General features: G+C 39.3%; 1 protein-coding gene across 3 annotated transcripts in view; it reads left to right on the plus strand.

Moving 5' to 3' along the window:
- ROCK1 (Rho associated coiled-coil containing protein kinase 1) overlaps window positions 1-17,150 on the plus strand; it is a 180,651-nt gene that overhangs the window by 150,002 nt on the left and 13,499 nt on the right. For all 3 annotated transcript variants that reach the window (XM_074944515.1, XM_074944516.1, XM_074944517.1), the window contains 5 exons: window positions 5,346-5,416; window positions 13,741-13,829; window positions 15,428-15,506; window positions 15,596-15,857; window positions 16,657-16,864. In XM_074944515.1, coding sequence (XP_074800616.1) covers window positions 5,346-5,416; window positions 13,741-13,829; window positions 15,428-15,506; window positions 15,596-15,857; window positions 16,657-16,864 — 709 coding nt within the window. The remainder of the gene's footprint in view (window positions 1-5,345; window positions 5,417-13,740; window positions 13,830-15,427; window positions 15,507-15,595; window positions 15,858-16,656; window positions 16,865-17,150) is intronic.

Below are 17,150 nucleotides of genomic sequence, written 5' to 3' on the forward strand. Positions count from 1 at the left end.
TGGCAATGACAAAAATTGCCTCCCTGGAAAGTAAATGTTAGGAAAATATTTAATGCATTTTTAGCTATGTGATGTGATTCAGTAGGTGAAAACAAAGAGAGAGAGCATCATGTTACTAACCATCTCTTTGCAGACCATGAGCATATAGTTCATGGACTGCAGTTTGAAAACTGCTGTTGTAGATACTGGTTGCTTTTTGTGGTGCTGCAAGAGTATAATCTGATCTCTGTTATGCCAGCACACAAGATATATTTTTGATACAGAACAACGTTCAATAATAATATGCTGTGCTGTAAAATGCCCATAAGGTAAAGTTATTAGGCTTATTTTCTATATACAGTGATATAATTTTCCTTGTGAAATTAGTAGTAAATATGCTTGTCGTGTGACTTTTTAAAATCTGAATACACAGCAGCAAAATACATCTGAATATCTGTAAATAAGGGTAGGACCTATGTCATCAAGAGCATTTTAGACAAGGGATATTGGTTTACACATGACCATACGACGTCAGAGGATGAGCAGTGTAAAATAAACATTTTAGGCATGTCTCTCTTCCTATCGATGCACTTTCCGCTGCCTAGATCTTCACACTGCAGTTTTTCCAAAGATCTTTAAATGGTTGAAATCTTGAATTTCAGGTATGTAACAATCGTTCGTGAATCCTTCTAGATATTAGCCTCCCTCCCCTTTGTCTGCATTGGTGTCATGTCTTCCCTTAGTTAATTTTTGTTTTTTATTTTAGATGTTGATTTTAAATTATATACCTTTTCTAAAATGTGTTCTTAGTTAATGGTGTGTCAAAATCTTCACAACTGCTGCGCTGCGTAATAAGTCTTCTGGCTTCTGGCACAATTCAGACTGTAAAATAGACTTTAAAAACCTAAAGGGCGTATGTCTGCTGTATTTGTTCCAGGAACATCTTCAGGATATTGGTATATTTGATGTTAAACCCCTCCCAAATCTGCTGGTGGTGACTCCTACAGTCGTCATATCCATGTAGAAATACATCTCCCCTTGTGTCAGATTCTAGGAACCCTCCTGTTGTTTCCAAGCTGTCAGAAATATCCAGGTCTTTTTCAAGGAACTTTATTCCTTCATGGCACTTCTTAATGCATACTATTTACTAAGGTATTGAAAAGGGATCAGAGACCTTCAGCTGGCAGCTTTCCTCATGTTGCTAACTGGCATCAAGTCCTATGTTCGACTATCTCCTATGTGAAAAGAACCTCCATTGATCCTCCTTGCCTAATTTCTGAGCTCTTATAATTTGAACTCATAAAATTTTCCTGAAATTGGTCAACATATTAGAAGTCTTATGTTGCCTAGGAAGGGCAGTCTTGAACTGTCTAGTCCTAATTATATCAAGTCCTAAACTACCAAAAGTACTCAATAATTAGCTCTAACCATGTACATACTTGTGTTTCATCTACTCCAAACCAGGGAGGTTCCCCACCAGGTTCCCCACAAGAAGGAGTTAAATCGCTTCAGAATCTTATTTATGTTGATAAAATCATGAGGATAAAATTGTGGCAGTACTGAACCACAAAACCTGGAGAGGTTGTGAAGGTTGAAACTATAACTGGGTTCAAAAAAGAATTAGGTAAGTTCGTGGAGCATAGGTCCATCAATGGCTATTAGCCAAGATGGTCAGCAATGCAACCCCATGTTCCTAGCCTCAGACTGCCAGATACTGGGACTAGACAACTTGATAATTGCCCTGTTCCGTTCATTCCCTTTGAAGCATCTGATATCAGAGGATAGGATCCTGGGATAGATGGACACATTGGTCTGACCCAGCATGGCCGTTCTTATCTCTTTATGTAAAGCACTCAACAAATGCCCCAAAAAAGGGAAATCCTGCCTTCAGCTTTTACCAGTATGCAACCAGGAATACTTTTTAACTTCTGTAGAGTTGACAGAGGCCTTTCTGCATCTACCAGTCAGGTCCACCCATCAAATGTTTCTGAGGTTTACACTGGCTTTAGTAGCCTACCACTAAAAAGCACTGCCATTCAGCCTTTCAGCCACCCCTGAGTCTTTATAGAAGTGCTAGTGACCATTGTTGCTACCCTTCACTACCTAGGGATCCACTTTGTTCCTGGATGTTACATTTATTTGAGATGTCAGTTCATTCAGGACACAGAGGGTTGTGTAGATAACTGTTCTGACTCTCTCTAGGAACATGTATTTGTGATTGACCAAACACCATCCTAGAATATAATCCAGAAATCCCTGTCTGGGGAGTAGGGATAGACTCAGCTAACAACATTTTGTACCTTACCTGTAATTTCTAAAATCTGAGACTGCATGAGAACCACAATCTGAATAATTCTAAATATCCTTGGATTAATGGCTTTGCATATTGGTATACCTACCCTGGGGTTGCTGGATCATGAAACACTGAGAGGATGTATCCCAGAAAAATACCCTATGAGAATACAAAATACACTGGAATTTAAAGTGATGGTACCTTGGCTGGTTAGCATACTCATTTTAACTGACAAATCAAGAGATTTTCTTGAAGGGTATTCTGCTGCAGGTTTGAGTCTAGAGCAGTATTCACATTGGACAGCAGCATAAGAAGATGGAAGCACTTCTTGGCTTAGGGACAGTGGTCCTGGGAAGAAAGGCAAAGCAACATAAACTTTCTGAAATTGAGGACAGTCTGCCTTGCACTCATTCCCTTTCAGTTAGTCTTTCAACAGGAACACCTTACCCTTATGTTAAAAAAAAAATTGACCACCATATCCTACCTCATTTGGCAAGGAAGGACTGAAGGGACACAGTTGCACCAGGAAGGCTTGTTTCTGGTCAGATTGGCAGAAACATGTTCTATCATTCAGAGCCAAGTACCTGTAGGGTGTCCTTAATATGAAGGCAGGCTGTCTCAGCAGAACTATGAGATGACTATTCCACACTAGCCCACCCATCCCATATTTTCTGAGTTACTTCTTCAGGATAACACCAGATATTTCTGTCCTGGATCAAATGTTTGTGGAGTGACTAGACCTGCATTTAAAATTGTGTTGGTTAAGTTAACTGGCAATCAGTTAAATCAAATAAAACAGGACAATAAATTAAAGTCTAAAGAAACCCATGTGACACCATCAGTGTCTCTAATTGAGAGGAAATGTGTACTCCTTCAAGAGCTCATTAGATACTGAGGAATCTTGAGCCTCCTAGAAAAGCAGGACATTGAGGAGCACATATCTTCAATTGCAAGGTGCTTCTTTGTAGCTTGAAAACCATTCCCTATACAAATGTACTTTGCACACTGGAACAGATCTGTCAGCGGGTGCACAGAAAAGAATATCAACCAATTCAACATTCAGTCAATGAAACATTGTAAATATCTCAAACTTTCTCTCGTTCCTGCAAACTTACTTTGACAAGGAACTCAGGCCACATACTGAAACAGAAGCCTTTGTAATTTGCTTGCAGTCGGTGTCCTTATGAGCACAACCTCTTCATCTTCATGACAGCTATTACTCTATTTTGCGCTGAGGATTGAACCCCTAACTTTTTTTTAGATTTTCAGAAATTACACCAATTTTAGTGATATTCATTGTTGCTTAATTGAGAATACCACAGGAACAATATATTTCAAAACAGAACAAACTTCTTAAGTGTGACTGCTATAGAGATTGAGGAAAATATATTCCCTGCTAGGAAGTTATTGAATGTTGAGTCAGAGAGCAAAGAGAGGGTTTTTAGGAGGTTTTTAAAAATACATGTGTATAGATTTGAAAATGTGAGAAGCAGAGAAAAGGGCATTTCCTTGGCTTTTACATGGCAGATAAATTTCTGATTGCAAAAAGGTAATGCTGGCATGCACTTTGCCTATCTGAATTTCAAGATTTGAATGACTCTGCATTCTTCAAGTGGTTTGGGGGAACATCTGTAGAGTGTGGAGAAGAGACTCAAAGAGAATTCCAATAATTGATAAGTAACCCAGTTTTAAGTGATTACATAATGTTGTCTTTATTATAGGCATTAATGCAAGAAATGTTACCATTTCACTGAAATAAAGCATGCAAAATAATTTTTGTTTTTGGAAAATTAGGGTGGCAAAACGCTTCCTAATTTTAGTCAACAAAATATGTGGACGTTGTTTGGAAAAATATTTGGGTACATTTTCACAGCAGTGCATTAATACTTGAATGGCTAAATCTCATCAGCTGCTTTCCAGAATTATCCCTACAGTGGTAGTGTGTGTTGGAGAAATATACAGACAGAAAGTTATAAATAATTTTGTTTAGCTGATGATCTTGGGATATTGAAATGCTGTTAGCCTTATTTTAATCAAATTCATTGTTATGGCTGAATGATTGATTTATATATTTGTTACTGTTCTCTGATAACTTTTTTTTTTAAACAAACTTCTTTTTAGGATTCTTGTTTTCCTTTTATAAAACTATACTTAAGTAATTATAAAATAGATTTTCCATGTTGAGTATCCATCATGTCATTTTAACTCAGTTGAAAGCCAGACGGTGTTTCACTACTATCATCAGTTTCATACATATTTTTACAAATGCACCCCAAACAATAGAAATACATTTAGAACATCAGATAGCTAGAGTTTTCTGTAGTGATAGCCAAAATGTGGCAACAAAATGTTAAGTGTCAGTGTGGGAAACCTCAGGTTTTTTTTAATCAGTGTTCAAAATAATGATTTGTTATTTCAGTAGCTATATTGTAAGAAAATTCATTATCAGAATACTCAGAAAATTGTCCTTTGAAAAACAAATAAAATGCTTGTCTCTTACTCTTTATATCTAGTTGATTCTTCCTGCATTCCTTATTTATTTATCTTCTATTCCTATCTTCTGTGAGTAATGGGACACTTGCGTACCTTTGCTTGTTTTCTTGTGCATTCTTCCTCTGTGTTTTGTAAATTGTGGCTCTGGTTTGTTTCACTTGCAGAATCTTTCTGCTAAATATTTTCATATAGCCACTCTGAAAGTTAAATGATATTTACATTGATAATCTTATAATTATCTTCCATTTAAGCTGCAACACATTTTTCAAACCAAAGCATCCTGTCTGGCTTTTTTTAATTTTTTTTTTTTTTTTTAAATACAGTGTTAGATATTAGCCTTATGGAAAACAGCTTGATATTTTTTCTGCAGTAGCTGTGTGGACATAAAATGTTAGTTTGTGATGAAGCATGAAATATAAATGCTTATATCCTTGTTTTATTTAGCTATTCTTTTAATTCCTGCTTTGCTGATCTATTGGGTAATTGCCTATTGCCGCATGAAGTCAAGTGCGCTTTGTTATATTATTTTGTTCTATTATAATATATTAAGACTGTTTAATTTTCATGTATTTTAAAACAGAGTCAAGAATTGAGGGTTGGCTTTCGATACCAAACAAAGGAAATATAAAACGACATGGCTGGAAAAAGCAGGTATGAAATAATTCCCCTCATTCCCACCCTGCCATCCCCGAATAGAGCTCTTTAAGCATATTAATATTAACTGTGCAGTTTACATTTAAAAAAAAATTGAGTAATTTAGTTTATATATATTACATTATTGCAGGAAGACACAGACAACTTCAAAATTCAGGGTTCCATCTGGCATCTAGAGTTAGGCAGTAAAAGATTTTTCAAGTAGGACTAAGTCTGGTTTGTGGATTTTCTGGGTTTTTTTTTCAAACTGCAATATTTGGATTTTTTTCATGGCAACTAAGCATTGCCAGCAATGTGAAGATGTTTTACAGTGCGTTCTGCAGAGGAATAACTGGTCTAAGTATGATTATATAATTGGCAATAAAACAAATTAAGGACTAAATGCTCCCCATCTCCTTTCTGAGTTCACAGAAGACACTTTACAGATGAAAGAAAGTACATAGGGGTCCATACCCATTGTGTACGAAGGGCCTAATCTAATACTCTTAGAAACTTTTAATTTACTTAAGTAAGCTTTGGATATGCTCATTGCATCTCTCCATAGCAGTATTGAAGAGGGTTAGGAGAGTAGCAAATAGATCCAAAATTATGCAGATACGCAGGCCTAAACTTTTTATTTAAGGGGCTTGGAAGGATTATATTTTTATTAGTAAATATCAATAAATATGGATTTCACTGTGCGCACACAAACACAAAAAATATTTCCATCTATGATAACAGAAATGTACACTTAAGCAAAAATAAAAAAAAATTCTGATTGAGAACTTTCAAGTTTAATTTAAGGATATTTACTTTGTATATTTTGACATGTGATGTTTACGGTTTCTGTTTTAACAATTATAATGCTTTAACTTTTTCAATCTCAATGTCCACTATCGTTAAATAATTGTCTGACTCCTCCCCACATTGTCTAACCTCCCCACAATTTCCTGCAACAAAAATTTAAATTGATTAAAAGAATAAAGAGATCAGTTTATTTTTAAGAATTTAAAAATTATCTGTCAAAATAATTTAAAAAAAAAAATCGGATTCTGCCAAGTCTATTTAAGACTTATGCAGGGACTCTTCTATATTAAGTGGCCAAGTTTGAGAGGGGTTCTTCCACAAAATTGTTCTAGATCCTATGCACAAAAATCCCATTTCTTGTTTGAGTGAATCGCTGTTTATTTCCCACTATTGGGAAATGTGCCGGTAGTGCAGCTGGACCAATGGAAACCTTTTGCAGCAGTGTGTGCCTCCTGTGCATCCCCCAGCTCCAAACGTTCTGGAGAGAAGCTTATAAAGGAGGGTGTGGGGTGCTTGAACCATGTCATTTCCTTTCAGCCATGGTAGTGTGCAGACCAGGAATCTCAGCTGGGTCTTTAAACAGCATTACAGAAACTTTATTTCTCAATGCCATAAGTTAGTAGTTTTTAGTGTTAGCAAGTAATGTAGTTTTAGTCTTTGTGCCTGCCATAAATTTGCAGATATGTAATGATGGATCCTGTCATAAAAAAAATGCGGTTTAAGAGATGTACTTCTTGCCCAGCTGGTTTCAGAGGCCCTTACTTGGTGTCTGGCTTGCTTGAGGGAAGGTCATGAGCCCACTAGATGCTCCATCTGCAAGTGCTTCACCCTATTGGCGAAGAAGGAGCATTAGAACTGGCTCCAGGTTATCCTTAGTCAAGCAGTTGTGACAACTAAATCTTGCACACTCAAGATTTCTGGAACTCTGTGTTCTTTACAGGTCTCCAAGAGGCCTTCAGCTACTAGTCTTTCTCCAGGAGCAAAAAGGCCTAGCCAGACCACTATTCAGGAGTTGACCCCTGGGGGCACCTTCCTGCAAGGAAGCACTCTTGGATCTGCTTTTGACTCTACCCTCAGATCTTTATCTATGGGTTGACTGCTCTCCTCTTTCACCCACTTTGGGAGACATCAAAAGCGTCCAGGAGATGTGGGGCTTGGACTGGAGCATAAAACAGTATCTCGGGTCCATCAGAATAGAGGATTGCACAGATCAGGATCCCCAGTCCCCTACTGGTTGGATTTTTATCAGGGTTACTGGCATGTTTTCAAGATACAAGTATGAATAATGGGGCCTGTGGTGATGGCCCCCTTCCCTTAGCCTCCAACCTATCTGTATATGGGGTGAGGCAGGGGAGGTAACGATTTTCCAGCTATTTTACAAGGATCCTTCTTCTTGGGGAGGCGTTAAAAAAGCTTTTCCTGTGCATCAGTGCTGAAAGCCTTGTACCCATTGCCGCTTCTGGACCCACTAGATCAGTCTCTCATGTGGATCACAGATAGCTGTCTTAAGATGAACTGGATGCAGCCATAGATAGCACTACTATGAATCCAGCTTTGGATCCCAGTGCCCAGACTTCTTCAGCCTCCCTATACAAGAATGTTGGGGCCTCTTTCACATCTTCTCCAGAGAACCTTTGTCAGTTTTAGGAGTGAATGGCTTCTGAGTGGTGGAGAGAGTGGCTATCACTCTCAACATACCTGCAGTGGCATTTCAGAAAATCGCACATCTGGTGAAAGGGCAAAAGTGACCTTTTCCATGTTGGTTGGTTAATTGCAAACAGACATGGGTATTTGAATTAATCCAGCATCTGGGCCTGTTTCTGAAAAGGCTGGTATAACTTAACAAGCCCCTCTTGAATGTTTCATGTTCTCCAGTACCCACCTCACTCCAAATTCTCTCTTTGTGTCCACGGTTATGGAATGCCCTATGGGTAGCTGAGTTCATTCCACCCCATCAGACAAAGAGGGCAAGAAGCTAGACAGTATTGTTTGGAAAGGTCTTTTCATTGGCCACATTAAGCAGTCAGTGGCAAACTACTAATCTGTCGTGTCCTGCTACCAGTACTTCTTGTGGGACAAGATGACTGTCTTCACCCAGACTTCACCCAAAGATTGGAGAAATTTAGACAAGGCCCAAATCACAGAAGGTTAATCGATTACAGATATGCCCTGAGGGAATTCTTTGATTTGTCAGATGCTGCTTCCAGGGAAGTCCCCTTGGCTAGTACAAACAGCACACATGGCTGAGAGAGAGTCTGATTTATCCTCCAAGTTTGAGCACAGCTGGAGATTCTCCTATTCAAAGGGAAGCAAAATTATCCATCCTCTGAAGAGATACCATATCAGTAGGACCCTTAACAGGAGTAGCAGAATAGAGATTATAGTTTTAAAGTGACAAAAATGTGTTCTACCATTTACTTTTCTCCACCATCATCCCTGAGACCTCAAATTTGATGGGGTGCCCAAAAGCCTAGAACCAGTCTTAACCATGTTTTCTGGTTCCCTTTCCCATTTGAAGACCACTTAGCATTCTTTCGCACAACAAACTGCAAAATCACCATGGATATTTTTGGAATCCAATTATGCAAACCAGTTTCACTCCATACTACCTCCCCAAGCCCCATACTCATCCTTCTCCAGGGATCCTTCACACAGGCTCCTGTTGACCTGGCAGTGTGGCCTTCCTGAAGTTCAATGTGGTGTGTTCCTGCAGAGTCCAAAGGGAAAGGGTTTTACTCCAGGTATTTCCTGATGCCAAAGGAAGACTAAGAGTACTCGTGGCACCTTAGAGACTAACAAATTTATTTGAGCATAAGCTTTCGTGGGCGAGAGCCCACTTCATCAGATGCATGCAGTGGAAAATAGAGTAGGACGATTTTATATACATAGAGAACATGAAACAATGGGTATTATCATACACACTATAACGAGAGTGATCAGTTAAGGTGAGCTATTACCAGCAGGAGAGAAGAAAAAACCCTTTTGTAGTGATAATCAAGGTGGGCCATTTCCAGCAGTTGACAAGAACGTATGAGGCACACTAAGGGGGAAAAATAAACATGGGGAAATAGTTTTACTTTCTGTAATGACACATCCACTCCCAGTCTTTATTCAAGCCAAATTTAATGGTGTCCAGTTTGCAAATTAATTCCAATTCAGCAGTCTCTCGTTGGAGTCTGTTTTTGAAGTTTTTTTGTTGTAATATTGCGACTTTTAGGTCTGTAATCGAGTGACCAAAGAGATTGAAGTGTTCTCCAACTGGTTTTTGAATGTTATAATTCTTGACATCTGATTTGTGTCCATTTATTCTTTTACGTAGAGACTGTCCCGTTTGGCCAATGTACATGGCAGAGGGGCATTGCTGGCGCATGATGGCAGATATCACATCAGTAGATATGCAGGTGAACGAGCCTCTGATAGTGTGACTGATGTGATTAGGCCCTATGATGGTGTCCCCTGAATAGATATGTGGACACAGTTGGCAATGGGCTTTGTTGCAAGGATAGGTTCCTGGATTAGTGTTTTTGTTGTGTGGTTGCTGGTGAGTATTTGCTTCGGGTTGGGGGGCTGTCTGTAAGCAAGGACTGGCCTGTCTCCCAAGATCTGCGAGAGTAATGGGTCATCCTTCAGGATAGATTGTAGATCCTTGATGATGCGTTGGAGAGGTTTTAGTTGGGGGCTGAAGGTGACGGCTAGTGGCGTTCTGTTACCTTCTTTGTTGGGCCTGTCTTGTACTAGGTGACTTCTAGGTACTCTTCTGGCTCTGTCAATCTGTTTCTTTACTTCAGCAGGTGGGTATTGTATTTGCAAGAATGCTTGATAGAGATCTTGTAGGTGTTTGTCTCTGTCTGAGGGGTTGGAGCAAATTCGGTTGTATCGTAGAGCTTGGATGTAGACAATGGGTCGTGTGGTGTGGTCTGGATGAAAGCTGGAGGCATGTAGGTAAGTATAGCGGTCAGTAGGTTTCCGGTATAGGGTGATGGTTGACATATTCTGGGTCTCAGGAAGTTGAATTCTTTCATCTGAAAATTCAAATATAGTACATTTACCTTGACTTCCATTATCTCTTCTATATCCTTAGACTGGTTTAGTCTTTCAGTCTAACACACCTATTTTCACATTAGTATGAGGCCTTCTTATGGGAAGTATCTGCACTTTTCTGTCAGACACGACCACTATCAATACAAGGCCCTCCCTTTTGGTCTCCCTATAGCTCTTTGATTCTTCATGAAGTGTCTCTCTGCTGTGGCATCTGATCTGCGCAGATGATCATTCACCCTCTCCCCTTGTCTCAATGACTGGCTGCTCAGGGTGTCAATACCAGGGGGTTCTCATAGGGTATGTCTACATAGCAACTAGACGCATGGCTGGCATGTGCCAGCTGACTTGGGCTCATGAGGCTCGGGCTGCGGAGATGTTTCACTGATGTGTAGATGGCTGGGCTCCGGTTAGAGCCCAGCCTCTAGAACCCTGCAAGGTGGGTCCGGGCCAGCTGCAGGTTTTTCTTTGCTGTGTAGACATATCCATAGAAGCTATGCAAACTACTTTAAGAGTTGGTTACCTCATCAACGAGAAGAAGTCTTTCACTTCTTCTACTCAGTGAATTATTTCTAATAACTTCAGTCTCAGATTTGGTGTACAGAAAGGCATTTTCTCTCCAAAGACAGTGCAGGAATAATAGGGTGTTGTTTTAAGTAATTAAAATAAATATAGGATGACCTCAGGAATGGTTAATTATTTCATCTTTTTCTTCTACGTAGGCTATTTTGTCTGCACTGAAGTTTTGAGAGAGAAACCAGTCTGTATCTTTTATAAATGTATTAAAATATTAAGCAAGTAGTTATTAAAACAAATATGTGATTAGAAAAAATGTCACTAGCTAATTTAACTTAGTTTTCTGAACTTAATTTACGGTAATATGATGCACTAGTCACATTATGTTATAATTGAAATATAATCAATACATCAGTGGTTCAGTTATCTGGCTTGCTTGTTACTATGGTAAGTGGCAATGTCTCCATCTTTCTGGCAGTCTTGCACAGATATAAAATGGTTTCTAGAATCCCATGCTTATAGCAGTTTTAAAATGACACTGGGTTAACTTGGAGATCTTACTATTTAGATAACAGACTTAAGGGTGTATTGACTCCTTTAGGGAACAGTTAATGATGGGGAGGTGGGAAATTCAGCATACAGCCACTCACACTAATGAGTGTTAGAGTGATTCCACCATCCTCAAATTGCTGTACAGAAGGATTTTTACACTGTTGTCTTAAAGTTTTTAGCTCACAGGATTGGTCTTAATTCGGAACTAAGCTAATATTTGCCAGTATTTTTATCAATGAAGGCTTGTTACATATAGGCAGGGAAACTTGATCTCTTTTATCTTTCTCGGTTGTAGACTTCAGGTTTGGCTTAGGTGATGGTCAGAGTCTTTCACCTCTTCTTTGGATGGTCAGTCCATGGAAAAGAACAGGATACAATTTTGGATGTGGTGGTGGTTATGAGAGAGAACCCCAACCCCTTCCTTCTGCATAGCTTGGGTCTGTTCTAGGGATCAGCGTCCCTTTATTCCACCTCAGGGGATACCCTAATATCGTCAAAGGCCAATTAGATGTTACAGCCTGGTAGCCATAATTTAATGTGAGCCAATGGCCTGGTATCTTGATCTTGAAGTCACATTGAAGATTCCAGGTTAGTGTGGATGTGTCTTGCAACGATTAGCTGATAATAGCAAACGGCTGCATCTCGAAAGCAGGCTGCAAGAAGGTGTCATGTGCTAAGGAGCTGGTAGGCAAACTTCCACTTAAGTCCAAGACATAAATGTCTTAATTGTATAAATATAATTTATGCCTTGTCAGCATTCATATATCCATTTTTTCCCACACATCTTCATGACAGTAAGTTAATTATGTTACTGGGGAAGTAGGTGCAGAATTTAGGGAAGTGAATGACCTTACCCTAACAACCTTTTGACTAGAAGCCAGAAAGCTGCTTTGAGCATTTCTTAGTACTGCTAACTTCCATTAAACATTTGACCAACTAAAGTGACTCAGTTCTAAGTACTAGTGTGGCCTATGTTCCCGACAACAGGTACCTCAAAATCTACATGACACAGAGAACTTGAAGGATAACTCGTCCCAGCCAGTAATATTCTTCCTCGGGCTAATAGGCTTAATGGTCTCAGTAATTTACTGTGCTCTATTTGCATGGCTGAGAATGAGACATCTTTCCAACATTGGTTGGCAAGACACAATATCCCACATGGGAGACAAGTTCCTGTTGCTGACATTACCCAAAGACATGCTTCTTACTCCATTAGTGGAGTCAAAGAGACAAGGAACAATTTGTTCATCCTTTAGCTCCATGAATAAGGAATGTTTCAGATACTGCCAGTCTTTGGGCACTTGCTGCCATTGCTTCAGAGTCCATGGCTACTGGAATCTGGGAAGGAGCTCAACTCTAGAGTTGTGGGTGACTTACTGATCTCTCAAGTAGTTTCTTTCTTGTATTCAAGGACATGTAGTACAGTAGCCACTGACAATTTCATGGCCATGTGCTGTATCAATGAGCAAGGAAGGATCCACTCCTGACAACTTTGCAGGGAGACAGCGACCCTCTGGGTGTGTGGCTCTCCATCTGGCAGGGAAGGACAGTATCCTTGCAGATTAACATAGTATACTTCCTAAAGCCTCACTCTTATCCAGGACAGGTGAAATTGCATAGTTTAGAGGCAAAGAGGGCATTAGCCTTTTATTTACATAAGTCAAAAGGATATAAGTATTCACTTAAGCTTTCTCCAGTGGGGATAATCACAAGGGTCAGGTCATTGCAATTTGGCAGGTGTCCAAGTTGACAGACTCTGTATTTAGGAATGCTATAAACTGCTATAAAAAGTCCCTATCAGAGGAGCTTGGGGTTTATTCAACCAAGGCCAAGGCAACGTCTGTGCTTTCTTAGGTATATCCCAGTAATTGAGATATGCAGAGCTGCTGTGTAAAGATCAGTCAGTACATTCCCAAAACACTATTTGGTGGATGTGGCATCAAGAGCTGATGCTCCATTTGGAAGAGCTATGTTACAGTCCCCATTTAAATAGGACTCCTCACCTGACCATTCTGGGGAGGATAAGCACCGCTTGCTAGACTCCAGGTAGTGGGAATATGAAGAGGCCCACTCCAAGAAGATATGAAAATGCTTACTAGTAACTGGAGTTTTCAAGATGAGTCTTTGCACATTCATGCTACTTCCTACCTTCTCCACTTCCTCAGATCCCTGTTACTACTAGGCTGTGGAATTAAATGTGGAAGTAACAGAAGTAGTTGAAAGCATTTTACTCCTTTCTATTGCCTCACCTTCAAAATGTTTGCAAGGAGGGAGTGCCTTGGAGCTTCCAGTGGTCACTGCTTCTAGAGATTTCAGCCAACCCAGTTGAACTACTAGCATGTCTCCCAATAGTGAGGTAGTGCAGAGGTTCATCCTGGAAAAACTCCAGTTATTGGTACTTAACCTTTTTCCCTTTCCTTTTCTTTCAGTATGTTGTGGTAAGCAGTAAAAAGATTTTGTTCTATAATGATGAAAAGGACAAGGACCAGTCCAGTCCATCCATGGTACTAGATATCGAGTAAGTGATGCTACTGTTAATTTGAAATTTAAAAAAAAAGGCAGAAAAGCATTTTATGTACAGTGTAACTGACAAATTTGAAAACTCAGAATCAAGATACAGTAAATAACCTTGAGTTTGCTTTGGCCTTTTGAAGATGCGTGTTTATCTGTTCTACTTCAAGATATACAGAAGTATTTTGTTTCTAGTATTTTCAACATTTAGACTTCAGTGACCATTTCTAGTGCAGGGGTGGTCAACTGATGGACTGTGGGCTAAATCTGGACTGCCAGATGCTTTTGAATGGACCCCAAAATCATTTTGTTTTATTATCATTGGTATTGTATTTGTATTATTTTCTCTGGAGTCTGGACCTTGACTATACCTTGACCAAGAAATTTGGACCTTGACAAAAAATAATTGACTACCCCTGTCCCAGAATCTTGTTTTGATAAAATACAAAGGAAACAAATTAACTACAGAATAATATGATAATGGGATTAGCCATTGGCTGTATTCAGGGTGGTGCAGAGCCACATCATCCCAGGAAGAGCACAGGGACAGGGGAACACATGCACTACACCACATGTTTGTATGATGGCAGTATTCTCTCCTTTCTGTGGCCAGCCAGGTCTGTAGGGGAGGGGAACATGAAGCTATGGCCCTGACTTCCTGACCCTGCCAAACCCTTTTGGGATGACTTGTGCTCCCTGAGCTGCACTGAGGAAACAGTCCTTATGTTCCCTAAACAGAAGAACTGCAGTTGTACATGGCCCTTGTCTGGGACACAAAGGTGAGGGAAAGGCTCCTTGATTCCAGAGCCTTGTGTCCCATCATCACCACACTACTTCCTCTTTCGTATATTTCTGGGCAAGGATCAGGTTTGATCTAGCCCAGTGTTCTCAACCTTTTTAGGTTGTCCACTCCTTATCTGAAGTCAAAAATGTTCACAACCACCTTACATTTAATATAAAAGAGTAAAAAATGGATAAAAGACATAAGTCTGTGATTTTTGTGTTGTGTGTTTTAGATGTTGACAGAATATACTTTGCTTTGAAGGGTAAGGAGGCATGAGGAGTGGGGCAAGTGAGATTTTCTTTGCTGTGGATTGTAATAAAATTTTCAGTGTCTCATAACGGTCCTGATTTTCTACATGACCATGTTGGCATTCATAGCTGACTGACTGAGAAACACTAGTCTAGCCCAATATCAATAAATGCTTTGCACTTCCAATAGTCTTCCCTCCAAGGTTATCAAAATGCTTTATAAACAATGAATTAGGCCTCATAATAATACTTTGAGGCTCTAAAACGCCCTTCCTGTCTTCAAAAATGAATTTGCTATGCAGGATAATGTATGCCTAATAAGGTGGTCCTCTTCCCATGTTAGAACATATTTTGGTATTCCTTGTGTAGGAAGGATTAAACCGTGTGTATAAACACATTACTAAATCCATGTTACAGCCCTGACATCAGTGGGACAACTTGCATGAGAAAGGACTCTTCCCATGAAGTTAGAGTGATAAGATTGAGCCTCCAATCTATATCCAGAGCAGTTTATTAAAGAGATTTGATTTATACGCTGTTAACACTTTGAAAATCTTGTTTCTGTAATTTCAGTAAACTATTCCATGTCCGACCTGTAACCCAAGGAGATGTATATAGAGCAGAAACTGAGGAAATCCCTAAAATATTCCAGGTAACAGGAACCTAAATAATTTTTAAAATAAATACAATTTGTTATAAAAGTTTTTCCAATGTATCTTTTTTTATTATTATTTTGCTCAGATTCTGTATGCTAATGAGGGTGAATGCAGGAAAGATTTGGAAGCAGAATCAGCACAGACAATGGAGAAAACTAATTTTCTAAATCACAAAGGTCATGAATTTATTCCAACATTATACCACTTTCCAGCCAACTGTGAGGCCTGTGCCAAACCCCTCTGGCATGTCTTTAAGCCGCCCCCTGCCTTGGAGTGTCGAAAGTGCCATGTTAAGTGCCATAAAGATCACCTAGATAAAAAGGAGGAATTAATTGCTCCATGCAAAGGTAAGGAGCTGTATCTATTATGATTTTTGTAGCTTGAAACGGTTATTCTGTGCATTTCTAGCTAAATATTTCAAATTACCAGATGAAAACAAAAATAATTTATTAATGGTAGGCTTAGAAAAATCTTTACTGGTAAGGCTAGTGTTAAAATAATGGGACAGTGAACACATTGCCATTAAAGAGGCAATCTGTGTCCTGCCTCCACCTGCTGCATGAGGTCAGAGCATGATTCTAGAGGATTATATGCAGAGAGAGGCCATAGGAGGGGAATACTAAGGGGCACCCATTGCTACATGGATCCTCCCATCATTCTCCGCACCTTCATAAAGGGACACATGGAGGCCATAGAGGATACGGCAGCATTAATTCTAGAGCAGCACCCTTGGAGAGAGACTTCATCTATCCCATGGGCTGAAGGGGAGCATTCTGCCTTTGTGCTCCCACAGAGCAGTACACATCCCTGTACTGTGGGTGTGTGTTTCTCTTCAGAATTTGAGCCACAGAGCACTGATACAATTCTACCAGTTTTATTAAGACTAAAATTGAAGTAAACCAGTCAATCGCCATAATATTAATTATATTAATATAGACAGACTTGCATAGTTTTATGTTTAATTTCTGTAATTTCCCCTGATATTTATTATGTGTTTTACAAATATGTAACCCATTTCAATAAAAATTTAAGTATGCAGATTCCAGCATTATCCTAGCAGCATGATTATCATAACACCATAAGCATTATATTGATGATTATTCCTAGTTTTTCACTGAACAGTCCTATTTCTTCTCCTATTTATAGTGAGTTATGATGTAACTACAGCAAGAGATATGCTGTTGTTGGCATCCTGTCAGGATGAACAGAAGAAATGGGTCACGCATTTAGTAAAGAAGATCCCCAAGACACCCCCATCCAGTTTCATTCGTGCTTCCCCTAGAACTCTGTCTGCAAGATCCTCCGCAAATCAGTCTTTCCGAAAAGTTGTTAAAAATGCTTCTGGAAAAACTAGGTGAGAAATTAACTATAAAATTTCCAGCTCCTTTTAATGCAAAAATGTCTGTGCCATGTCTGTGTATCAAACATGGGAGCTTTGTTACTAATTCTGCAGTTAAAGTTGTGCTGAACTTTTCACTTACAGCAGAATTAAAATTCCTTTGTTTCACAGTTTCATGATTGAAAATAGTCTTCAGGAAAATGAGGTACAAATCATTCAATTTTGAAATTTAGCTCTGAGAATCTCATCTTTCTATTTTGAGTGATTGTCCATATGCATATTCCACTAATGGTGTGCGTGT

This window comes from Natator depressus, chromosome 2 (genome assembly GCF_965152275.1).
Source record: "Natator depressus isolate rNatDep1 chromosome 2, rNatDep2.hap1, whole genome shotgun sequence".
NCBI lineage: Eukaryota > Metazoa > Chordata > Testudines > Cheloniidae > Natator > Natator depressus.